Below are 25,063 nucleotides of genomic sequence, written 5' to 3'. Positions count from 1 at the left end.
CATAGCCGCTACGTAATAGCATCACATGAGCTAACCGCTAACAGCTAACAGCTAACTAATAAATTCAACAAAGGAGAAAAACGCGACACAAACAAAACTAAAAATGGAATACCTCCAGCAGTTTATCTACTCTGTCACTGGCATGTGACTCTTTTATTACAAAAAACTCAATCAAGTTAAACTGGCTGAAGATTGTCTACGTTTTATCAGGTGTGTCGTGCGCATGCGCCAATATGGAATCTGCGCAACCAACAAGCGAGGAAGCAAATTCGCTCGGGTCGGATATTTTGTGGAGCAACTGTGACGTAATTACGTTACGTCTGACAGGCAATGAACCCATTTAGACCTGATGAGACGTCACATGAGTGCAAAGGACATTTTAATAACAGTTAAAAACAATATGTTTAAGTTTTGAAATGTTTTATTTTGAAGTTCTCTATCTGATACAGTGACAAATATTTTTAGTAAATTCTGTGCTGTTTCAGGTTGATTTCAAACATGATTCAGGTTTTAAAGGGCTAAACCGGTTAAAAGACGACGTTGCAGTTCAGCCAGCATCATTGTTCTGTCAGCACTGACCACTGCAGATGACGACACGGCCACACTGCCCCGTCCCCTCTGATCATGTTCGAAGACGCCAGAACGCCATGTAATAATCACACACAGAGGAGAAGTGGCTGCACTGCTGCAGGTGACGAGGTGTCGTGTAAAGCTGATGTAAAAGTGGCGTTGGTGAAATGCTTTGAGTTAGCTCTTTGTTACAGCTGCTCTAGCCTTCACCGCCCCGTGAATGTGTTTTTTTTATTTGATAATCTCTTCTGCGGAGTCACGTAGAGCTAGACGGTGCGTTTGATGCTGCAGGTCTCTTTGAAGATTTCGGAGGTCTCAGAGGGGAACGTGGGCACCAATCAGAGGCCCCCCCCCCCCCCACCCCCCTCCTCCTCTTCCTCCGTGGCCTTCTGAGAGCCTGGCACAGGAACACAGGAGGCGGTGGAAGTGTTCGTCCACAGCGGGAGCGAGCGGGGAACGTCAGCCTGTTATCTGCTGACTGAATGAGGCCGGGAGATGAAGACGAGCTTGTGTCACGTCTCATCGAGGAGCAGGTTCGTCCCCCCCCTCAGTGTGTCCTCAAGCTGAGGGTCGGGTTTCTGCAGGGTGGGTGAAGTCGGGACTCGGAGCCAGACAGGAGCATAATCACAGAGACGAGTCGTTATCAGTTTATGGGATTAAAAAAAACACTGTTGGAAACGTGGAGATTTATGAGTCATGAAAAAGTCTGCCACTGTTTCCCCGTGATGACGACATCACGGAGCCGCTCGCATGTTCTCCTCAAGACATCCACCTTAACAACCATCGTAAACAAAACAAACAAAGTGAGTAACATCCTGCAGCATCGTTCTCAGAGACGCCGTCAGACGCTGCGTTCGGATCGCTGAAGGAACAGGAAGTCGTTTTCAGGCTTTCACTCAGAAACACGCTGCAGATGCATTTCATTGTTTTAAAGGCAACTGTTCTCCGTTTTAATCTCACGTTATCGTGCAGGAGTCAGCTGGAGGTCATTGATGACAACAATCAAAAAAACATCAGTAACGTGACGTCATGCTGGCGTCTGTATCTGCACGCAGCGCTGCAAAAACTGAAGCTCGACCTCCTTAAAGATTCAGAATCTGCACGCATCCTCTCGTCTACACGGCTCACGCTGCAGCCGGCGAGCAGACGAGCCAGCTTCCTCCTCACACTGGATCACGAGCTGCAGTAAAACCCTGAACTCTTCCTGCTGTGTAATCTTTGTTCATCTGGAGCTGGGAATGTTAAAACCTGGAGAATGTTTGCTTTGGACTCGCTCGGCGTGTTCGACGCCGTTACACAGAACATAAACTTTTTAGTGTCTTCCTCCTCCTGCTGCTGCTTCTGATGAGCGTCGGGTTGGAAGCAGATTTCTCTCCACATTCAAAAGCTCTCAAAACAATCTGCGTTTCACACGAGATAAAAACGTTCAGCACGTTTTCCTGCAAGATCTGCACGATGCATCGATCAAATCTCTCCTGATAGCTTCTGTCGTTTTGTTGTTTTTAGGCCAAAAGCTGCAGAGTGAAGCTGCAGAAAGTTACATGATGTCATAATGTGTTTCTGTTTGAACTCAACGATCATTTTTTAATGTTTCTTTCCTCCCAGTCGAGTTTTAAAGTTGTCGAGTCGAGTATTTCCCTCCCTGTGATTGTGCTGGTGTTCTCTGACGCTGTCGGATTGTGTTGTTTACATTCCTCCTGTTAAAGTGCAGCTTCGTGTAGTTCAGAGGGCGAGAGCAGGAATCTCAGGATGCTGACCGGGGAGCGAGGCGCTTCTCTTATCGGCTCAGTCTGACGTCAGCGTTATCAGTTTTATTCTGAACCGCTGATAAAAGCGTCAGAAGGGAGGCGCCGGGCCGTCGCAGCACCGTCCATCCCTTCCCTGTCAAAAACAGGGAAGGGATGGACAGACACGAGTGTGTCCTTGTCCAAATTAAAAATCAGTATATTCAGGAGACAAACAAGTGAGACATTCCTGCTGGTGGAGGAGACGAACGTGGGGAAAAATTTTTTTTGGAATTTTTTCATTATCTCGTCTTCTTGATGCGATAAGAAGAGAAAAACAAGACCAAAGGTGCAGAAAGCAACGAGGGAAAGCTTTTATTTTGAAAGGGTGCAAAGATGCACACAGTGAAGGCATCACCAGTGCGTGAAAGTGAGCTTCCTGTTCTGATCAGACAGGAAGGAAACCAGCATGTCCTCCTTCTAAGGTGAAGATTCTGGTCCTGGACGGTCTGGATTGGACCAGAGGAGGTCAGAAAGCACTTTGAGACTGTGCTCATATCAGCCTGTCACTCAGTGTGTGTGTGTGCGTGGAGGCCCTGGAGGAGGGTGGAGTTCTCTCGCTCCGTGGAACAATAGTGAAGGAGAGGAAGTGTGGGAAGGGGCCCCCGCTCTGCTCCGGGTCCTGAAAGCTTTGTTCCTGAGAGCTGCTCCACGCCTGCAGAGCCTCAGTCCACTCAACACAACACAAACCCCCCCCCCCCCCCCCCCCGTCTTCCTCTGACACAGAGTCACGGCCAGGTTACAGCACACACACACACACACACACACACACACACACACACACACTCCAGGACGAACTCTCCTGCAGAATGTGTCCAACTTCTAGGACATAATTTGAGACATTTATTTGTAAAATAGATTTAAAAAAAAAAAAAAAAACATGATCCTGATATCTGTGACACGTTTGGGGACAGAGCGTTTTCATTGCAGCAGGTCGTTGGTGTTTGGCGTCTATAAGCTCCGCCCTCATCACTCGTTGAGGTTTTAATTGACACGTGATGGTCCGCGTCCCCGTCAGTGCTTACAGGCGGACTTGAATTTCCCTCGGGATCAATAAAGTATCTATCTATCTATCTGTACGTGCTGGTTATGATGGGGGCGGAGCTGGCGATGAGAGAGCTAACTGGACGGAGGTGACGACGTGGGTTTGCCTCCCGTTTGTCTGCAGCTTCATTTTCTCCGTTATCTCTCCACACATTCTGCGATCCGGTCGGAGTAAACGCGTCTTAATGAGGAGGCCTCCGTCTGTGGATCCAGCTGGAAGCGCTCCGTGAAGCGGCGGCCCCCCCGAGGAGACAGGCGTCCTCTGAGCGCAGGCCGGGACATAATGGGAGCTAATGGACAGTTCACAGTGTGGTGACACAGCAGACCGCTGGAGTCCCGCCTGAGCTGTAAATAATCCAACTGTGACAGCAGCGTGTTAATGAGACACTGCATGTCCCCCGGAGGACGAGTGGGAAACACAACAAACCTCCCAGGAATCCTCCCGGAAGTCTCACCCGACATGTTTAAAGTTTAAATCGATCTTTCAGCGTTTTGACACCGCTCACTCTGATCACACGAAACGAGGAGATCACGATCTTTAAAATCATTTTTGATTTCCTGTTTCTGGACGATCGTCTCCTGCTGTCAGGTGTGTGTGTGTGTGTGTGTGTGTGTGTGTGTGTGTGTGTGTGTGTGTGTGTAAATTCCTGAAGCCTCTTTGTGCCGACGTCGATTCAGTGAAACTTCCTGATTAAAGACATTTGAGCTCTTAATCTGTTAACGAGAAATCAAAGCAGACTTCCTCTCGCTGCTCTTTTATTTATTTTAACACTTTTTTTTAATATTCACCCGAACAAGTTTAAGAGCCAGAGAGATTACGAGGTGTGAAGGCGTTTTCATTAAAAATTAAAAGGCATCCTATTTTTTTGTCGGAATTTTTTTAATTTAAAAAAACCCAAAAAAAACAATCGTGAAAAAAAAATCGCATCGTAAATCGTACCGTGAGTTGAGTAAATCGTTACATCCCTACTATTAACAGTAGTGAGTTCAGTCTGATCTAATTTTTCACTTTAATTGTAAAAGATTAAAAAAAAAAAAAAAAAAAAAAGGATTCACACTTTATTTTCAAACTTCCCAGAAACTTTAAACAACAATGCTGGTTGACTTGAAGATTTGGGATCTGATGTGTTTTGTGTTTAAATTATTAGGGAGGTTTTTTGTTTTTTTTAATGTCTTATTAGTGCAGAGCAGAGTGGAGTAGATCCTGAAAAAAAGCATCCTGACTCAAAACTTCCCTTTGAATCACACGGTAAGGAGCGAGAGGGAAACGTCCGTCAGCGTTCGAGGCGTCCAGAAAAACAAAACAAAAAAACAACAGAAGCTTCCAGAAACTTTTAAATTCCTCAAACTGAACACCGAGTTCAACATGGGATTGTCTCGTTTCCTATGAGGTGGCTCTGGGTGGAGTGTGTGTGTGTGTGTGTGTGTGTGTGTGTGTGTGTGTGTGTGTGTGTGTGTGTGTGTGTGTGTGTGTGTGTGTGTGTGTGTGTGTGTGTGTGTGTGTGTGTGTGTGTGTGTGTGTGTGTGTGTGTGTGTGTGTGTGTGTGTGTGTGTGTGTGTGTGTGTGTGTGTGTGTGTGTGTGTGTGTAAAACAAGAAAGCGGCACTCGGCACATATTGTCCAGCGGGATGTGAGATCAGCTCCACCACACCCGTTCCTCCGCCGCTCATAATGGACGTCTTCCTCGCAGACAAACCTCCATCTTTCTGGACTGTCAGAGCCTACTCCCCCCCCCCCTCGCCCCCCCCCTCCCTGCATCATGTGACCGGGCATGCCTGGGTGTGTCCTCTTACAGTAACACAGATAAGATGACAGATTCACAGTGAGAAAGACAGGAAGAGGACGACAGCGGCAGCAGGCCCAATCAGCTGCTCTGCATCATCCATTAAGAGTCCGCGTGGCATCATGACCACCTCCACGCCGCGAGCGAGACGAGACCGGCGATCTGTCGCAGTATGAAACCAGAACCAATCAGGCGCTGTCTAAATCTGCGTCCCAACAGCAGGTCGATGCAAGCGAGCGTCGGCGACATCATCCGTTGCTTCCCGTTTGCATCCGAGGTCGAGAACGTCTCCGAGGTCGTTTGTGATCCGAGTCGCTCGACAAAACTTTTTTTTTTCCGGAGAGGAGATACGAGCGGTGCGTTCATCACGTCGATATCTTTGAGTGAAACGACGACAAAGAGGGTAAAACTGTTTCTGTAAAACCCTTTCAAAATAAAAGCACTGAAAGAAACGAGGGGAAGCTTAAAAATTCAATCAGCAAGAGACGTTTAAATTCGACTGATGCAGCGTGGATGGCGATGGCGTCCACCCATGTGACTCCAAGTCACATCTGATGACATGCACCGGGGTACAAATATCACGCCGTGGTTAGGGAACGTACAAAGGAAGACGTGAAGGACGCTGTGTGACATCGAGTCCTTGAATGTTTGTCTGATTCAATTAAATGAAAAACAACTGCAGACACTTTTAGGAGGCTTCACTGTGACGAAGCGTGCTCCCCGTCTCCTCTCCTGAGCGAGGCGGTTTGAAGTTTTCTTAAATCCTCGCTGCAGCCAGAGTCTGCTGGCAGCGCTGCGTCACCCTCCAACACGCCACGCCACTCCCCCCCCACCCGTCTTTGTCATCGGCTGAAAACTTCAGGAAACTTTCTGCACGCTGGAGTCAAATTCTCAGTGAGAGAGAGAGAAAAAAAAGGAGGGGGGTGGGGGGGGGTGTGGGGGGGGGGGCTCGAAGGTGCTGCGACGGGGTCCACATACCGACAGCATGACATCACCGCTTCCATTCTCCGCTCTGCATTCACGCTGCTGCAGCCGGGACAATGGCTGGCACAGAGACGGCTCGGGGGGGGGAATCAGGTCCACACAGCTGTGAGCGGGACGTCACGCCGAGCTCAAACTGCAGACGTCCTCAAGCTCTCTCTGTGTGTGTGTGTGTGTGTGTGTGTGTGTGTGTGTGTGTGTGAGAGAAGCAGACCTGGAGTGTAACAGCAGCCAAGTTTTCAGAGAAGAAAATAACTCCGTCTTTAGCAGCTCACCACAATTCTGACCTAAATTGAGGCTCTCTGAATTCCTCTCATGCTCGGCGGTGGGAATGTTCTTCAAACGCAGTCCGACAAAAAAAAAAATCTGAACTTTTAAGTCAGAGAGAGACGACGGAGAAGATGAGAGACGTGTCCAGAGAAACTTTAAACACAGGAAGTGGAGGTCGGATCAGAGCTGGTAAAAGTGTCGATGCTTCCCGATGGACGACAGAATCCAGGAAGTTTAACGGGGACTGTTTTGCGAACGCAGGTGTCGTGTGAAATGTGCGGCGCGCTCATATCGACGCAGAAGAAGACTCAAATCCTCAGTTTGACGTCCTGCAGGTTTAAAAGAAATCACGAGACGATGTCGAGATCGATCGTTTGTCTGTTTATTAGCGCCCACGAAGCGCCCGGAGAAAAAGGCGGTCGTTGTACGCACACATCACGGCGGTGCAGGAAGACGATTAATCCTGCACGCTTGTTCAAGAAGTTTTAACTCGAGGTTTTTCGAGCCGAGGTCGTCTTCAGCTGAGCGTAGAGATCAGGACGCCTCCTCGTCGAGGGTTCAAATCCGACCTCGGCCCTTTGCTGCGTGTCGGACCGTTTCCTGTCTCTCTCTGATAAAAGCGAAAAGACACATCAGGGTCACTTTCCTTATTGGTGCAGGGATTAAAAAACAAGACGTGGTGATTCCCACGCGGCCTGAATGCAGCACGTGGAACAGAACAAAGTTCAGGAGTTTATTGTTCCGTCTCTGTTGTGGTTATGCAGCGACCTCAAAGAGGCGTCGCTCCCTGTCGTGTTTACGGTCTGAAAACCTGACAGGATGCGCTCACTGTCGTTTCATACAATCGTCACGTGTCGGGTCACGGGACGTCCGAGCGCTGCACAATAAAAAAACAACCTCCCCATCATGAGAGCTGAGTGCAGAACACTCGGTTACATAACCGAGCGAAGAAAAGAAAAACACCAGCAGCCTTTACTCCTGCTGCACACACACGCACACACACACACACACACACACACACACACACACACACACACACACACACACACACACACACACACACACACACACACACACACACTACTTTCACTACCGTCCTGCTTTCATTTTCAAAGCGACTATAAAAAGTAGAAAAAGAGTCTGTGAGCGCGCTCAGAGGCAGGTTACACTGGAAGAGGGCGATCTAATTATAACAGAGAGAGAGAGAGAGAGAGTGTGTGTGTTCATAAGGAGGAGGAAGGGCGAGCGACACGAGAGCAGCAGAGGTTCAGCAGCAGTTCAGTCGACGGCGGTCCCACAGGCGGTCGGGACTCGAACGTGCAACCTGTGAGTGTGTTAGCATGCTAGCATGTTAGCATGTCTCTTCCTCTCTACGACACGGCTGCGTTTAAATCCGCTCTCGAGTCGGGGCCGAGCCGCAGACGCTCGGGGGCTCCTGAGGGACCCGTCAGCTGCAAACACAGGAGCTTTGTGTCCCTGCTTTAGAGCCCATCGGCCTCCCGTGTGTTTACCGGACTAATTAAACATTTAACACACCAACAGCAGAGTTGACAGGCAAACACTAAGCGGCTCAAACACAGAGGCCGAATTTCACCGACTGTCTGAGAAAAAGCTTCTTCTTTTTTTTTTGTTTTGTTTCAGTGTTCTCCTGAATCTAGGCCGAGTCTGCAGGCGAGTGGAAACTTCCCTCCTCGTTATCCCGTCGGTTTACAGCTTCATGTTTGGAAATGAGTGCTGGAAGTAGAGCAGGCAGAGTCCCACTGAACTCCTGCAGCGCTCACTGCCTTTAAGAGAGGGCCGACGAACGCCGTCCTGTGTGCGTTTCACTTCGCAAGACGAATCTGCAAGCGAGAGCGTGGAAAAAGTCCTAATGCGTTCAAATCGCATCCTGGGTATGTCGAGTGAAAAGCAGAATATGACAGCGAGCAGAGAGAGAGCGGCGAGGTTCGCACAATAAACGGCTTCCTGAGAGAAGAAGAAGACAAATCTGGGTCAGCGTTCATTAAGCAACTCCAGGTAGAAAAAAAAAAAAATCTCAAGCGTGCATTTTCTGAAATAAAGTCAGAGAAGCACTTTTTTTCTGCACCTGAGAGACGAGTTCACGACGAGCAGCAGCACGAGTTTCATTTTTGTAAAAATTAATTCACATTTTGACGACTCAGCGATTTTTCACCAGCGTCTCGACGTCAGGTGTATTTCCACATTTAAAAGGAATATTGATCCCGGACACAGCCGTGTATAAACGCGATCTCTCCTGAGGCCTGATTGGACGACTTCATGCAGCCAAGATTTCAGCTGTAAAACGTTTCCATCCATATGAAACGTTGACTTCCTGTTTATATCCGTAAACTTCCTGTGAGACCTCTCCATATAAAACCTTATTGGAGGGGGGGGGGGGGGCGTGATTGGCTGAGTCGAGTTTGAACTCAAACTCATGAATTAAACATGGCTGAGAAGGAGGAGACGGCAGACATCCAGAGTGGGCGTTCGTCTCCCCTCCTCTCTCTCTCTCTCTCTCGCTCTGCCCCACCCCTTCGACACGCCGCTCGCCGTTTTGTTTCCTCCTGAACGGCCGGCTTTTCATAGACAGACGACGGGTTTATGAGGCTCGTATAATGGGACACTGATGAGCTTCAGAAGGAGACACGGCTCCTCCGGGGTCAATAATAATAACAACCTCCTTTTGTTCGAGGACACAGATGGAGATGTTGGAGGCTTCGGTTCAAACGTCAGATTATCATATAAACATCAGAGCAGAGGAGGATTAAAGCTTTAAAGGGATATTCAGGTACACGGCTGGTGTTTATTACAGGAAGAAATGTAGCTTCAGTGTTTAGCCAGCTCTGCATGGGTCTGTAAAGCTTTCTGCAGAGGCTTTTTAGCTCGGGTACAATCACTTCTATCTGAAGCAGTTCCACTGCCCGCTTCCATCGCTGCAACACCTGTTCACCTGATAACTGCTCTCATATCTGGCAAACCCAGGGGCGTCCAAAACGGCCTTCAAAGCCCCGCCTACCTTCTCTGGTCCAATCAGATCCAGAGCATTCAGGAGCAGAATCTAAAGTTAGAAGGAGGACATACTGGCTGCTGCATTGTTCTTCAAGCTTAAAGTGTAAGATCTAAAAAAAAAAAAAAGAAGAATCTTTGTCTCTGGTTTCTGATGCTTGAAAAAGTCCTAAACCAGCTCTCCCAGCTCTCCCAGTGTTCCCATCTCTCCCAGTGTTCCCAGCTCTCCCAGTGTTCCCATCTCCTCTGACAGAGAGCTGCAGAGCTTAATTGAGGTCATGAGATTAGTCCAGCGAGTCCTAATTCAACAGAGCAGAGGAGTCACAGTGTGCTGACTGTAAACAGCAGAGCTATGAGAATGGGATGCCACAGCATCTGATACACAAACCTGGACCCCCCCCCCCTCCACACACACACACACACACACACACACACACACACACACACACACCTCCCGACCCCTCCGATCCAAATGCTATAATTCCTTTTAATCCTGACTGGGCACCATCTGGGAGCTCCTTGTGGTTTGGGTGATAGCTGCTGGGGGGGGGGGGAGACACTGAAAGCAGCAGATGTCAGGAGGACAGTTTGAGTCAAACGTCCTCTAAAAAAAAAACATTCAATGTCCCAAAAAAGACGGAGGATGCTGCTGTGATTAACACAGCAGGGGTCCGATCAGTTCAAAGTGTCGGCTGCAACAAGGGTGGAAAAAAGGGGCGATCGTGTAACGTGCCAGGTGATGGATCGGGCGTGTTGAGGTGGAGGACAAAGGGTGTGTGTGTGTGTGTGTGTGGGGGGGGGGGGTCATGTGACAGTCTGCACAGGAAGTCCCAGGGGGAGCGGGACGCCCCGTCGGCTGGCAGAGGAGACATCTAAACCCTGATCTACGACGTCCAGGACGACCCCGACCGCCGCCGCTCAGTGACACTGAAGCCAACGTGCAGACAGATGGAAGATGTCGTCGCCCTGATCGTCATGGTTTCAGTGTGCAGCTCCTGAATCTCCTCCCACTGATAACATCAAGCGTGAACGTTTAAAAATGAATCCCGTTGTTGTCTGCTGCCAAAGTTTGACTTTGTCACACCCCAAAAATCCTCCGCCTGTGTTTTTCATGCTCCGTCACGCCGCTGCAAACTATTTGATGAGTGTGTTTCAACATCGACCCGTGTTTCTTCGTGTGCCGCCTGACGCTTAGTTAGAGCGAAGCTGCAGCACGCCAACGAGGACAAACGGCAAAAACTCGAGAGCGAAAAAGCTTGTTTGAGCAAGTCGACACCTCCGCAGCCTTTCCGAGGAGGAAACGAGCAGCAGATGAGCGAGAAGTCGGGACAGGTGAGAGGACGATCGATGCAGCCGGACGGATGTAACGCGTTGATTCGGGACTTTAAATGAATCTGGATTAACGCTGACAGTATTTTAATCCCATTTAAACACCTTCACACCCAGCTGACCCAGCCGGACGGCTGAGGTGTCCGCTTTCTTCTTCCCGAGTCCTGCAGACGCTGGAGGTTTTTTTTGTCGATGCACGAGTGTGTGTGTGTGTGGCTTTTCACAATAAAAGCCTCTGTAAGAGTTGTACTCACTGTTCCGGTTGTTCTTCAGTTTGGACAGCAGCTTCTGAGTGGACTGCAGGTCTCCGCTCTTCACCGCCTGCAGCAGGTCCTGCTCCTTCCCCATCCTCCTTCCCGTACTCGTCTTTGAACCAGCTTTATTCAGAAATCCTCCTCAAGTCAGAGCCGCCTCATGCTGAGCGCCGGAGACACGGACGCCCCCCCAACCCACCCATCCACCCACGTCCCTGTCCCAGGTGAGACTCCCCTCACAACCAGGAAACAGCCGCACGCCCTGTGATGGTTCCTCCGAGGCTGCAGAGATGGAAAAAAAACCCGCTCCGGCGCTTAATTTCCTGCTCAGACTTTATTTAAGGAGAGACGATATTTCCAGGGTCAGGAGGCCGACGGAGCTTCTGTTTGAGGTGACTGAAAAAGAAACGAGAAAAGCAGATGAGTTGAACGACAGAACAGAAACTCTCCTGTGTTGCTTTGAAGGAAACCGAAGGTGTCGGGGTCAGAGAGAAGGAGAGAGAGCCGAGAGTGTCGGATAACTTCCAGCTGAAGGAAAACAGGACGAACGAACACGGAGCCAAAACACGCTCAAACGCTCCGAGTTCAATCTCATTTAATGAGCACTAAATCCACTTTGTATCCGCTAATCGGATCCTTATCCTTTAAATTCCTCAACGAATCCAATTAAAAGTTAAGACAGTTGACAGAGGGGAACATTTCCAAACATATTTCAGCCTCCGAAACGACTCAAAAGATTTGGACAAATCGAAGTCGAAGTCTTCGGGCAGCCGACTCGACTGAAGCTGCGACCGTAATCCTCCGGCGTCGAATCATCACTCGGCTGTTTGTGCCGCTGATGAGCTTAGAAACGTTTTGTAATTGTCTGAGAGCATTACAGAGGCAGGCCGTCACGTCGAGGAATAAGACGCTCTCTCTTTAAACCCATCGAAGTGTGTTCGACGCAGCGCCGCCGACGTCAGAAGCGGCAGAGCAGCAGCGGCTCCGGCGAGCTGAGAGGGTAAAAACGACAGGACGCCGTTTCTGGTTTTTAAAAAGTAAAACTCGCTCAAGCAACAGGAAGTTCTGTCTGTGAAGGGACTAACAAAGTGAGGAAGCCGTTAGACGCAGCTCATCAACTCTTTTATCTTTATGAAGCACACAGATAAACTCGCCACACACACACGAGGAAGAAAAAAAACAAAACCAACCAAGGTCGAGGAGAAACCCGTCTGGAGTCTGGTGGCTTTAAAGAGAGTCAACGTAGTAAAACGAGATCCTGCCTGCTGATCTTCAGATTACAGACGAAGCTCCAGCTCCAAATCTGAACGCAGTCACTGACATCCCACTTCAACATTTCTCCACATCTTAATGCATGCACCTTTTTTTTTTTTAAACGAGGTCTGATATAACAGCAGCAGGAACAACAACAACGACAGAGAAGCGAGGGAGCGGCGTGATCGTGAGTCTGGAAGAGAGAAACAGAAAACACACTTTTCTACTGCTGACATCCTCCGTGTGTTTTACATTTCACACACGTGTGTGTGTTGTATTCTGTGGGTCTGGCGGTCTGCACGCCCCCCCACCTCCCCTCCCCCCCCATGTGAGGGACTCAAATAAAGATGCATTTATTTTTGACTGACGGTGTCATCCAACTGTTGCTGGTTGGATTAAACGTCCCAAACAGCCCTCCGTGTGTGAACGGAGGTTTACACACACACACACACACACACACACACACCTGTTAGCTCTCACAGGTGAGCTGAGCTTGAGGTGCAGGGTGACCACATACACAGACCGTGTGCCAACCTGCTGTGAGCTCAGAGGTCGCCTTAATTACAGCTCACTAACCCGTCAAACACAAACAGCTCATGAGGGATCCACTTGCGGGTTTCCACTGCTGTGTAAACACTCACAAGGACGCACACACACAACTCACTGGCAGCACCGTCTGTGCAGCAGGATTTTACACCAAACTGCAATGATTTTTTTATTTTTTTTTCTTCCCCCAGAGCAGAATAAAATAATCGCCACGTTCAGTCTCAGCCCCGTGAGGCCTTAAATGGACCGGTCTGGCTCTGCTGCTTCCCTCAGGGCTCCGGGGGGGGGGGGAATCGAGAGTCTTCGGCCGGGGCATTTGACTTTATTACAACTTCAGAGCGGCTACTTAAACTCTTCCAGCCCAGTGGCTGCACAGGGTCAGCTCGCAGATAACGCAGGGAGAAGTTAAAAGTCTCAGGGCTTCGTCTCTGCTCCAGTAGTGTCCTGCAGATAAGAGGACAGAGACAGACCCTCTGCATGAAGACCTGCTACCGCTGCAGCACCTGGACTTAAGCAGAGAAAAAGAGAGGGGGGGGGGGGTTTGCAAAGAGTCCAGATAGAGGTTCCTGCTTGGAGCATTACATAAGCGTGCAGCTAAAGAGAGGAGCACAAGGCCTATAAGCAGAGCTGTCAGTCCCATCATGTCCCCCTCTTTCTTCCACCTCCCTCGGGGCGTTTTTTGTATCCTCACTGCATTCATGACAAGAGGAACAATAACTCTTACATTTTCACTCTGACACAGCAGGGGACTCAGAGTCTCTGTGAAGTGGTCCCAGAAGTGAACATGAATAAGTCAGTTTATGGCCCACAAACAAGACCCACTTGACAGTTATAGCTTTGAAGTAAAGTTTAGAGATGGTGCATGATTTAAAGTCTTGCAAACACTCAGTGTGAGGAGGTTCTTAACCAACCAGACAATAAAAGTCTGCAAAAAAAAAACCCTCCTCGGATCTGCTGCAAAAAGGTGAATTTTCTTTGATTTGAAGATTTTTACACGACGGACTCCGTTAAAAAAATCGCTAATTATACATTCATTTGCTTAGTTACCAAATAAAACACTTGCATAGAGTGAAATGTCATGATTTCCATTATTTTATAAGAGTTTATCTCCAATTCGGCGGCACTTAAAACATTTTAAAGTTTCTACTCAACATGTCACAGTGAAAATCCTGAATTAAAAGACGCACAAACGAAGGCGAGTAAGAGCGGTTAAACTAACTTTGACCCTGAATTTAAGTAAAATGTACGGCCCTTTGTTGATATAAATCTGAGCGGAATTACAGATCAGGTTCTTAAAATATAGGACAATACTTTTAAATGTAAAATATTGCCATTTTTATAGATGATTTGCACATTATAAAAGAGGCGTTAAAGCCGGAGAAAGTGGCTCATCGCGGCATGTAAACACACCAACGTCGACCTTTGGACCGAAAGTAGTTAAAAGTGTTTTTTTCCGAAGATGTTTAACTGTTGATATATAAAAAAAGAAAAAGATAATGACTTGTAAAACTTACCTTTTTTTGAAAGTCAAATACTCCAGAAACTTCCCCAGCCCCTGAATGTTAGCGGAACACGGAGGTAGTTTGAGGGAAACTCCGAGTATTCCTCAGTCTGATATCCCGGAAAAGTCAAAGTCCTTTAAATTGTTTTATTCCAGGACTATTAGCTTCCAAATGTTGTTCTCTGTAGTTTAATCCACACGAAGAATCAGCGTTGTGATACGTTTTTTATTTTTGAGGGGGCTTTCGTACTTTTTGGTTTTTACTGGTTGATGTTCCTTTCGGTTTTCCTTCTTCGCCCTGAATGCCTCACTCTCTCCGCTGGATTCTCCAGAATGTGGACGAAGGGATCAAGTTACAGCCGTTAATAGATACAACTTCCGGGTGATCCTGTCACAATAAAAGAAGACAAAAATTAAAACGTTAAAGCGCCAATATGTTAGATCTGTAGTGAATTAAATCCTTTAAAATGACTTTAAACAGTGGTCAGACATGAAGGAAGCATGTTATGTTTAAGTGCTTGACTTCTCTGATAACAATGCAGCAGCCAGTATGTACTTTGATTTTTGTACTTTAGATTCTGCTCCTGAATGCTCTGGATTTGATTGGACCAGAGAAGGTAGGCGGGGCTTTGAAGGCCGTTTTGGACGCCCCTGGGTTTGCCAGATATGAGAGCAGTTATCAGGTGAACAGGTGTTGCAGCGATGGAAGCGGGCAGTGGAACTGCTTCAGATAGAAGTGATTGTACCCGAGCTAAAAAGCCTCTGCGTGTTTCTAATAAGCTCCAGCAGCAGAAAGCTGCTCAAACTAGGATCAATGTTGGAGATGCTTTTTGAAAAATGGAGAGAGGTTAGAACGCAGAAAAGGTTTACAGACTAATGCAGAGCTGGCTAAACACTGAAGCTTCATTTTTCTTTCTATCCGAGGTAAAACATGTTGTGATAATAGCCACATTTCATTAATTAAAGTAAAACAATCAAATTAAATAACTGTCAAACAAATAAAAGGTTAAAAAAAAAAAAAAAAATCTACTTAAGTTGTGCTTTTATTTTGAAAACCAACCCCTTCTTTTCCTGTTTTGTGCTTGCACTCGTTTGGTAACTTTGTCAAATTTTCTCGACCATCCGAATGCCTTTAATGTCTCACTATTTGCAGGCTACATAACGTTATTCAACGTTTATCCATTTCTCTGTTTTCTTACAAATTGTTTAGCTAACTCTGAGGCTACCTAACATTTACCTACAATCTTCAATCACTTTGATTTAGAACCATTAACTCATTTTTCTTTTTTTGCTTAAAATTATTAATGTATTCATTAATCAATATTTCCGTATTTAAAGATGCCAAGTGTTTAAAACAAAAAAATAGAAATAAAGAATATCAAGTTAAAGAGGAAAGAAGACAAAGATAACTTTACTCTTTATCAAACAATCCTTACTTTGAAAAAACACAAATCCTCCCATATTTTCCTTTTTTTTCTTTAATGGTTTAAGGAAGAAACGAGTTCTTTATTGAAGCTTTTCTTCTCACGTTCAGTTTACTTTTCACAGCTCAAACAATCATACATGATGCTGCTTTTACAACAATGCATTCTGTCAAGTAAAAATAAATCTGTGAGGTGTTTTTTTTTTTGCACAATAACATTAAAAAAAAAAAGTAAGAGTGCACATCTTTCAACATGACAGAAAAATGTAATACTGTATATTCATGCCCATAGCTATACAACTTGTACACTGTTTATTTCGAGCCAGGAGAACTTGTACAATCTGGAAGTGTTTGCTGCCCTCTGCAGGTCGAGTGTTGTATTACAAGGCTAAAAGAAAACGGGAAAACATTCTTCATCATTGCCAACACACTGAAGGAGCTCATTAAAGACACATTTAATCAATAAATAAAGAGGCTAAAATCCACAGAATCTGGCGGCCTGAGTTTGAATCCGACCTGTATCTCTGTAACCACATCACTCCTTTATCTCTCTGATCTCTCCACTGTCCTGTCGCTCCAATAAAGGCGTAAAAACCCCCCCAAAAAATAATTATACAACTAAAACAAAAATCTTATGAATTTACAACTTTAATAGCGAGAACCATAAACATTTAAACCAACAATCATTAAAGAGTTTAAGATGACAGATAAAGACTGCAATGTCAAACTGGGCTGCACGGTGGTGCAGTGGTTAACGCTGTCGTCTCACAGCTAGACGGTCTCTGGCCCGTCAGGATCACACAAACAGGAGTCTCCAGCTTCCTCCCACATTTCAAAGACATGCTCGTGTGGCTGGTTGTCTGTCTCTCTACGTCAGCCCTGTGATTGGCTGGTGACCAGTCCAGGGTGTGACCCCGCCTCTGACCCAATGACAGCTGGGATCAGTTCCAGTGACCTTGAAAGGGGAGTGATATAGATAATGGAGGGACGAAGTCAAACGTCTCCTGTCTTCAGAGTGATGATCATCATGAGCACGCTGTGGTTTCCTGGGAGAGTCGATCCAGCCAGCTCAGGTTGATCGGCATCGAACGTCTCCAGGTGAACGTCCACACACTTCAGCTTCCACCTGTGCAGCGCCGCTTCAATCGACCAATCAGCACTGAAACAGAGAGAGGAGGCGCTGAAGTGAAATAAACAGCAAACATCAGGATTAACTCACATTAAAGCAGCAATTTAGATCATTTAAAGCATTAAAAAAGCTGCAGAGTGGATGTAGAAAAATAAACAGACATTCAAACAGCGTGATTTTATTGTTGAACTCAACCTTCTCTCTTGGTACGTCGTCCAGAACTGAGCTGAGGGGTTTCTTCTCAAGAGGAAAGCAACAGTAACAAGGACATCTTCAAAATCTGAAACAGTTAAAAAGAAGTAAATTCAGGGTTTCCAAACAGCACACAGGCTCAAATACGTCATCAGATGTGTTGTTTGGAATGTGTCCTCAGGCCAAAATGTCAAACACTGACCCTGCGGCTCATAGAAAACGTCCGAACCCAAGATGACATCCAGCTTGGGAAGCAGAACCAGATCCGGTGAGACCTCCCCCCAGGTGAGACCCAACACCTCCACATCCAGGAGGCTGTTGGCTCTGCAGCTGCGCCTGCAGTTCTCCAGACACAGTGGGGTCTGAGCGTTGTCTGACAGGATAACCTTTGAGCCACACTTTGCAGCCAGAACACCTGGCAGACTCACACCTGCACCCAGCTGTGGAGAGAGAGAGAGTGATGAAGATGAAGGTGGCAGCTGAGCTCAGCTTCTTCTTTCTTCTCACCTCCAGCACAGTCTTGTCTTTCAGCTCTTCTCTTTTCGTCCATATATACTGTGCCAGCACGACTGCACAGGGCCAAACATACATGCCATATTGTGGATCCAAAACCTGACAACGGGAGTCACAGTTTAGCAGGAAGTAAACTGCAAAATGCTGAACAGAACACAACTATAACATTTAACATGTTGAATACATCATGCATGTGATTTCCTCGACTTATCCCAACGTCCCCTGTTCCCTTTAAGTTTTATTTATGTCAATTATTATTATTATTAGTGATGTAAAACAGTACAGTACAGGTGACATATAAATGTTAGAATGTCAAAAATATGTGTTGACATTTGAGACAGAATGAACAAGACAAAACCAAAACAAGCAATAACTATTGCTCATGTATTTTGAGGGTATTTGTGTGTTCAGGGCAGTAAGAGAGAAGGGGAGATGACCAAATTAAATATATAAATGAATAATAAATACATGAAAAAATATATAATAGATTAAAATAATCTAATAGATTACACGAGAAATAAGAAAATGTGTAAGGTTTTTAAACACACCTCTGGGATGCTGACTGAAACAGACTCATGTTTGTTTTTCTTTCTTACTTCAAATGTGAAAACTTTGTCAGCAATGCTCGATCTTTCGACTCCATCTTGTTCCATTATGTGCGAATTAATGCCCTTTAAATTAATAACGGACTCTTTGTCTTCTAGTGGAATCAAGCTAATTTATATTTCATATTTTTTATCAGACACGCGTCTTTGCTATTTCCGCATTGAACAAAACAAACTACAAACGGAACGACTCTAACAGCCAATGAATTCCATGTGAATGCCAGGGCGGGAAGGCTTAGTCTCCATTCCATCCAATCAGCGGTCTACGTCTGTGAACGCTGTGGCCAATATGGTAGCTTCTTTTCTCAACGGAGGCGGGCGCTTCACATGTCAATCAGTTGCCTAACACTGAGGTGCTAGCAGGCTTCTGAGCGTAGCTGTGTCGATACGGCAGGTTTTTAAAAGTGTCCTTACACCTGTAGGTGAAGATTTAAAGACTTGTTAACATAACATACGACTTTGTGGCTTTGTTGTCTTTCCAAATAAATAAGGTGAGACTGCCAGAACATGAAGCTAGCCCCGCAGTTAGCTTGTTAATGTGTTCTGTATGGTCGCTGAGGTTAGCTCGACGGCTAGCCGAGCAGGGATAACTCACGTTCTCTCTCTTTTTTAAAGTCCTTAGGAGGAGGAATGAACCATAAGAGTAAGAAGAGGATTAAAGAGGCGAAACGGAGCGCCAGACCCGAACTGAAGGATTCATTAGACTGGATAAAACACGGTTATCATGAGACTTTCGACCTGTCGCACCACACCGTGAAGGTAACTGTCAATGTAGCATTCACAGCTAGGCTAGGCTAGCACCAGCTAGCCGGAGGAGTGCAGCTGGTCACGTACACAACAAGCCAAAAAAACGCACGAGCCCGGCGGAAGTAGGGACGTAAAGATTCACTAATCTCACAATACGATTCATTTTATTAAAAGAGACTGAAACAGATTAATTTAGAGGATGCTAACCTGCTTAGATAGATAGATGATAATTAAAAATAATAAATACATTAAATTATTAATTATTTTTCATTGCTTTGCCTTTGTGTGTTTATCTTTGTCTTCTGTAAAGTACATTGGGATTACGTTCGTTTGAAATGTGCCATACAAAATATTAAAATTTGATTTAATTTATTGATCCTGAGGGAAATTCAAGCTTCTCTTTGTGCTGTCGATTAAATGCTGCATCATGTTGGTTTGTGATATTTGTGAATGCAGTGTTCAGCAGGGATGCATTGCTCAGCTTATTTGTTCGACCTCAATATTTAGTACTTTTTACTTTTATGAGGGCAGATAGGAAGGCAGGAGACAGGTTGTTTTCTTGTTAAATATCTTTTTAATTTTATTTTTACACTTCTTTATTCATTAGGTTTTTAGGTTGCTGTAGCTGAAATATTAGGCATTATTCTTTGCGGTGGTTGCAAAAAAATGCACTGTCATGTTCATGGGAGTCGAGAAGTTATCGCAGCTCACGTGACGTGTCTGTGTGGGTGGACCCTCGAGGTATCAAAGACGTGTTAAAGCTGTCAATCACCGTGCTGACCTGCATACCTCAGCACAGGAATTTGTTGATCAAATAGACACACCTGGCCTCTCACCCACTCAAATTAAGCCCCTTATATTTAGTCTTTCTGCATAGATAAATAAGTTGTAAAAAACTTAAAACAGATGTGTCAAAGCTGCAAATCTGATTCCTAATCTGACTAAGACGGGTGCTGGAAATGTGCTTGGACATCAAAAATACATTCAAAGCTTTTGGGATAGTTCTTACTTATCGTGTAAATAACAGATTATTTTAGTCTTTGAGGATACAGTAAGCCTCGTCGTGGCAGTACACCGTGTGACACACTGGCGTTTGTTGTATTGCAGGACAACGTTGAGCGTGTTGACACCCTCCACATCACTCCCGAAGAGTTCATCCAACGCTTCGAGCGGCCTTACAAACCTGTTGTTCTGCAGAGCTGCCAGGAGAGCTGGCCCGCTCGGGAAAAATGGACTCTGGAGCGCCTCAAACGCAAATACCGCAACCAGAAATTCAAGTGCGGAGAGGACAACGACGGATATTCTGTGAAAATGAAAATGAAGTACTACATGGAGTATCTGGAGACCACGAGGGACGACAGCCCGCTCTACATCTTCGACAGCAGCTACGGTGAACACGCCAAGCGCCGGAAGCTGCTGGAGGACTACGAGGTGCCCTTCTTCTTCAGGGACGACCTGTTCCAGTTTGCAGGAGAGAAGCGCAGACCTCCCTACAGGTTTGATCTTTGTTTCACTTTTCATCGAACTTAAAGTCACAAATAAAATATCGGTCAATTTGAATTAATTTGATGAAAAGATAGAAGACGACAAACTTCTTCTCCTCACACCGTCTGTCACTCTTGTCTCCTCTCAGGTGGTTTGTTATGGGCCCGGCTCGCTCGGGCACAGGCATCCACATCGACCCGCTGGGCACCAGCGCCTGGAACGCCCTGGTCCAAGGACACAAGAGGTGGTGTCTGTTCCCCACAAACACGCCTCGTGAGCTGATCAAGGTGACCAGAGAGGACGGAGGCAACCAGCAGGACGAGGCTATCACCTGGTTCAATGTGATTTATCCGCGAACGCAGCAGCCAAACTGGCCTCCGGAGTTCACCCCGATGGAGATCCTCCAAAGACCCGGGGAGACCGTTTTTGTGCCTGGTCAGTTCTGCCCTCTGAGTCTGCCTTCTCACTGTAAACAATAGGACATGGAGCCAGAAAGCACAGAGTACACCCGAGCCCTTCCAGAGAGGGGGCGTGGTCAGACACAGCTCATTTACATATTTAAAGCTACAGACACAGAAACAGCCTGTTGTGAGCAGGGCTGAAATAGAGGGGTTTATAGACATGATCAAATACAGGATCAGAGTGTCTCAGTTTTCATAACACATTAATATTGAGTATCCATTGCTCAAACATTTGCTGCAAAGCATGCTGGGATATCCCTGGTTAAACCCAATTGGATTACATGAAAGCCAAAGGTAAATGTCTGACCCTAAACTCATAGTAGTTTATTTGAACCTGTGCTGATGATTGTAAGCGCCTCAGGACAGCTGCGGTGTGTTAAGGTCTGCGGGTGATTTCTTCTAAGCCAATCTGAGCACGTCCGGCTTTAAGTGTCCGAGGATCCCGGACGCACACGGCGTCGATGTGCTGCTGCCGGTGAACGCGGTTTGTTTTGGTTTTTAACAGCCAGTCATGCAGAAACCAAAGTGGTTTTCCGTCTTTAAAACATCACCACGCTCAGCGGCGACCACAGAGGTGTGTGGGCAGCTCGGACAGCTCAGTGTTTCCGGTGTGACCTAAATTCACTTAATGCCCGCAGAGCTGATGCAGAGGAGGATGGATTAACCCCAGGAATTAGACCTCACCTGTCTGACTCTGTAGAGACAACACGCTCCTGTTAAGCTGCACACAAATACTGGACGATTTTGGGCCCAATTTGTCCCCTTCAAACGTCGATCGTCTATGAGATCGTTACTACGAACTTTAGACGTGTGGCCGAGTCGTCCACTTTTGTGCGTTTTATAACTTCAGGAATCAGTTTGAACTGTCCTCATGTCTGTTGTCTTTCTGCCTGTTATTCGTATCCACAGGCGGGTGGTGGCACGTTGTTCTCAACTTGGACACGACTATCGCCGTCACTCAGAACTTTGCCAGCACGACCAACTTTCCCATCGTTTGGCACAAAACTGTCCGAGGACGACCCAAACTCTCCAGGAAGTGGTACCGGTAAGAAAATCGTGCAAATCACACGGAGCAATGACGGCGTTCATCCACAGATACCTCCGAGTCGAGAAGATTAAAACACAAAGAATTAAAACTTTTTTTTGGTTTGTTGACGAACCTCTGAGTGTTTTGTGATGAGTCATCAGCTGGTCAATACAAAGAACCTATCATCTGTTTGTCCTTCAGATAAAACTGTAGCAACACCACTGGGAAGAGCAGCTACAGGGGGGACAAAGTGAGAAACGAGCGTTGGGGGGCGGGGTTAAGGAAACAACAGCAGGTGATGACAGAAACGTTTTCAGAGCTGTGAGGGGAAAATAAGATCTGTCAGTGACATCTGACTGTGGACGAAGAAATTCATCAGGAGTCATGAGAGCGTAACGAGACAAAAACCTCAAAGTGGAAGGTTATTGACCCGCCTCTGACTTGAATCCTCTGAAAACATTTCAGAATAAAATATCACAGGAGGAGAGAAAAATCCAAAATAAAATGAGCGATTGATTAGTTGCGTTTTAGAAACAGAACAGATGAGAGTTTTTGTTTTCACGTTCGTCAGTCCGAGAGGTTGCTGGTTTGATTCCCGCCGTCTGATTTGTGTTTTAGCGTCTTGAAGACGGAGAGGCCCGACCTCGCCGTGCTGGCGGACAAAGTGGACCTGCAGGAGTCGACGGGCATCGCCTCAGACAGCTCCAGTGACTCTTCATCGTCGTCCTCGTCCAGCTCGTCTGACTCCGACTCTGACGTATGTGCTCACACACACACACACACACACACACAATATAACAAAACACACACGTGTGTAGCATGTGGTTGACCACGCTTCTGCACACTCTGCAGGCAGAGTCGGGCTCCGAGGGGGACGCCATGTCCCACCGCAGGAAGAAGAGGCGGACCTGCGGGATGACGGCCAACGGGGACACCAGCGGTCAGGACGACTGCGTCAGCAAGGAGAGGAGCTCGTCACGGTGACGTCCGCTCCCTCGCCGGCCTCCCGCTGTGACTCCTCCGCCCACTAACACGCTCAACACGCTGAGTCCCCCGAATGAGCTTTAGAGACAAAACGACCGCCGCTGCTGAGAAGACGTGCGATACATGTTGAGGAGGAGGAGGAGGAGGATCTGCGTGTCACCACTGTGCTTTCAATGTGAATCTGTCTGTTTGTGTCTTTCGGTCGTGTAGTGTGAGGAAACGTGAAGCGAGGTTATGACCAGTTACAAACTGGGGAGGGGGGTCTGGAGAGAAACTGGGAACTCCCCGGGGGATTGTATAAACCCCCGAGGAGTTTCCAGTCTTAAAAAAAAAGAGGCTAAAACGATAAATTAAAACGCCAACTAACAAACGGTAAAGAGCGCAGTGGCGAGCTGGAAAGCGTCCTGTTTGAATACTGGCTGCTGCGTTCACTTCACACATCAGCTCACCTCGACTTCCTGCAGGATTTAAATCTTGTTCGTCACGCGTGCAGCTCAAATGTTCCTGAAACGTCGTCGGTGAGTTTGGTGTCTTCTGAGTGAAAGCAGCAGCTTTCTCCTCCTGCGTGCTGCACGTGTTAGAATCAGTCCCAAGGTTTAACTGCACGCTCACTTCCTGTACTTCAGTTAGAATACCAGACAGCAGGGGGCGCTACATTCACCAGAATGCACTGCTGCATTTAAAGCTCCAGGGGAATGGAGGAGCTTGAAACGGCATTAATGAGATTTTTTTTTTTCTCCCAGTATGTGCATCTTGTTAAGTAACAGAAGTTTGATGTGTTGAAGCTGCAGAAACGATTCACTAATCATTGATTAACGATGGACGACAAAGAGCTGCCTTCTTCAGACGTCGTCATCGAGACATTCATCTGCAGAAAGTCTTTGACTCAATGAGATAATTTACTGAAGATACTCATTTAATTTAATACTACGAGTGACTTTATAACCAACTCTGAACAAAACAAAAAAAAATGTTTCACTAATTTTTTTGTTCTTTAACTCCTGTGAACGAGATTGAATCTGAGGTTTTTAGCTGTGAAGAAATCTGAAGTCATCGTCTCTGACGCTGTGAAAACTGAAGAGTGTACGGTTATAAAGCGGCTCGCATTGTTTAAAAAAAGAAACGTGAGCATTTAGGATGTTCTGTTATTTACAGTTAGGACAAAAAAAAAAGAAAGAAAGAAACGCAGATGACTAACGTGGATCAGGAAATTAAAAAAACGAGACGTGACCGGCAGTCATCTGTTATCTAAACATGTTTTGGGGGAGGGGGAGGTTTTTAATATCGTCCAGATTATTATGTGCGTTTGTCCGTTAGAAAAGTGTGAACACTTCAGGGTACAATCAAACAATTAGTTGATTAAGTTTCAGCTGTTTTCTCTCGTTAATGTTTCTCTCCTGAAATCATAAAACTGTAAAACAGTCAGAAATCGCTCTCGTTTTGTTTTTGGGTTTTTTTTGTATTTTTTTGGATAAACGGTAGAAAACCTCGAGATTCAGTCACTGCAATAGAGATCCGAAAACTCTCACTTTAAAATAATGAGCTGCTTATTGTTAAAAGATGCTGATTGGTCGTCTGTCTTGTATCGACGCTCTCGTTAAAACGTTTTCTGACCCAGTTAAAGATTTTAAATTTGTGACGTCCTGCAGAAAGCAAACGTTCGTGCAGTTCATGTGGATCAGTTGTGTTAGACTAAAGTGCCTATAAAAGAAGCGATGGGGGGGGGGGTATGTTTGTCTGCCTGTAGGGGGCGGTGTTTCTGTGTTTTTAATCTGACATCAAAGGCACGATGTTCGTCACACGGTGCCTTCTGTCTCTGTCGTCCCCGAACCGATCGATGACGAGCTTTAAAAAAAAGACGCTGATTCTGATTCTTGTCTCTGGGTTAAATGTGGATTCTTGGAGAAGGGACGCTTCGTTTTGTTGTTGAATAAAATCTTTTCTATGACTCAAAACGCGTCTGTCTGGTCAATCTTTAAACCTGAACCGACCTGTCTGATGAAATCTTTCTGATTGGTTATTTGGACACAGTTGAAAGAACAAAAAGTAGTTTCACAATGATCATTTTGACTTTTCTCTTTATTTTATAACTGATGATACTTATTGATAATAGTAACTGCAGCTTAATGCTGCGTTCATCTGCTGCTCGGGTGGTGCAAGATTTCAAGTTGGGAA

General features: G+C 46.2%; 3 protein-coding genes across 3 annotated transcripts in view; 1 reads left to right on the top strand and 2 right to left on the bottom strand.

Moving 5' to 3' along the window:
• Nucleotides 1-14,663, bottom strand: part of LOC306838260 (uncharacterized protein) — a 25,617-nt gene extending 10,954 nt beyond the window's left edge. The window contains exons 1-2 of the mRNA XM_079366355.1: nt 14,336-14,663; nt 11,022-11,417 (exon numbers count right to left, since the gene is read on the bottom strand). Of these exons, the coding sequence (XP_079222481.1) occupies nt 11,022-11,115 (94 nt within the window). The 5' untranslated portion in view covers nt 11,116-11,417; nt 14,336-14,663. The remainder of the gene's footprint in view (nt 1-11,021; nt 11,418-14,335) is intronic.
• A 1,714-nt stretch (nt 14,664-16,377) lies between these two features.
• Nucleotides 16,378-18,260, bottom strand: mettl23 (methyltransferase 23, arginine). Its single transcript, XM_079365465.1, has 5 exons — nt 18,128-18,260; nt 17,574-17,678; nt 17,269-17,506; nt 17,070-17,154; nt 16,378-16,904 (listed from the first exon to the last, which is right to left on the bottom strand). The coding sequence occupies exons 1-5, from the start codon at nt 18,230-18,232 to the stop codon at nt 16,739-16,741; spliced, it is 699 nt and encodes a 232-aa protein (XP_079221591.1). The 5' UTR covers nt 18,233-18,260; the 3' UTR covers nt 16,378-16,738.
• Nucleotides 18,261-18,541: 281 nt separating this feature from the next.
• jmjd6 (jumonji domain containing 6, arginine demethylase and lysine hydroxylase) lies at nt 18,542-24,843 on the top strand. Its single transcript, XM_079365464.1, has 7 exons — nt 18,542-18,675; nt 18,800-18,943; nt 20,039-20,427; nt 20,565-20,851; nt 21,787-21,922; nt 22,523-22,661; nt 22,757-24,843. The coding sequence occupies exons 2-7, from the start codon at nt 18,815-18,817 to the stop codon at nt 22,886-22,888; spliced, it is 1,212 nt and encodes a 403-aa protein (XP_079221590.1). The 5' UTR covers nt 18,542-18,675; nt 18,800-18,814; the 3' UTR covers nt 22,889-24,843.
• Nucleotides 24,844-25,063: the final 220 nt, after the last annotated feature.

This window comes from Symphodus melops (assembly GCF_947650265.1).
Source record: "Symphodus melops genome assembly, chromosome: 17".
Taxonomy (NCBI): Eukaryota; Metazoa; Chordata; class Actinopteri; order Labriformes; family Labridae; genus Symphodus; species Symphodus melops.
This window is presented reverse-complemented; position numbering and strand designations above follow the sequence as displayed.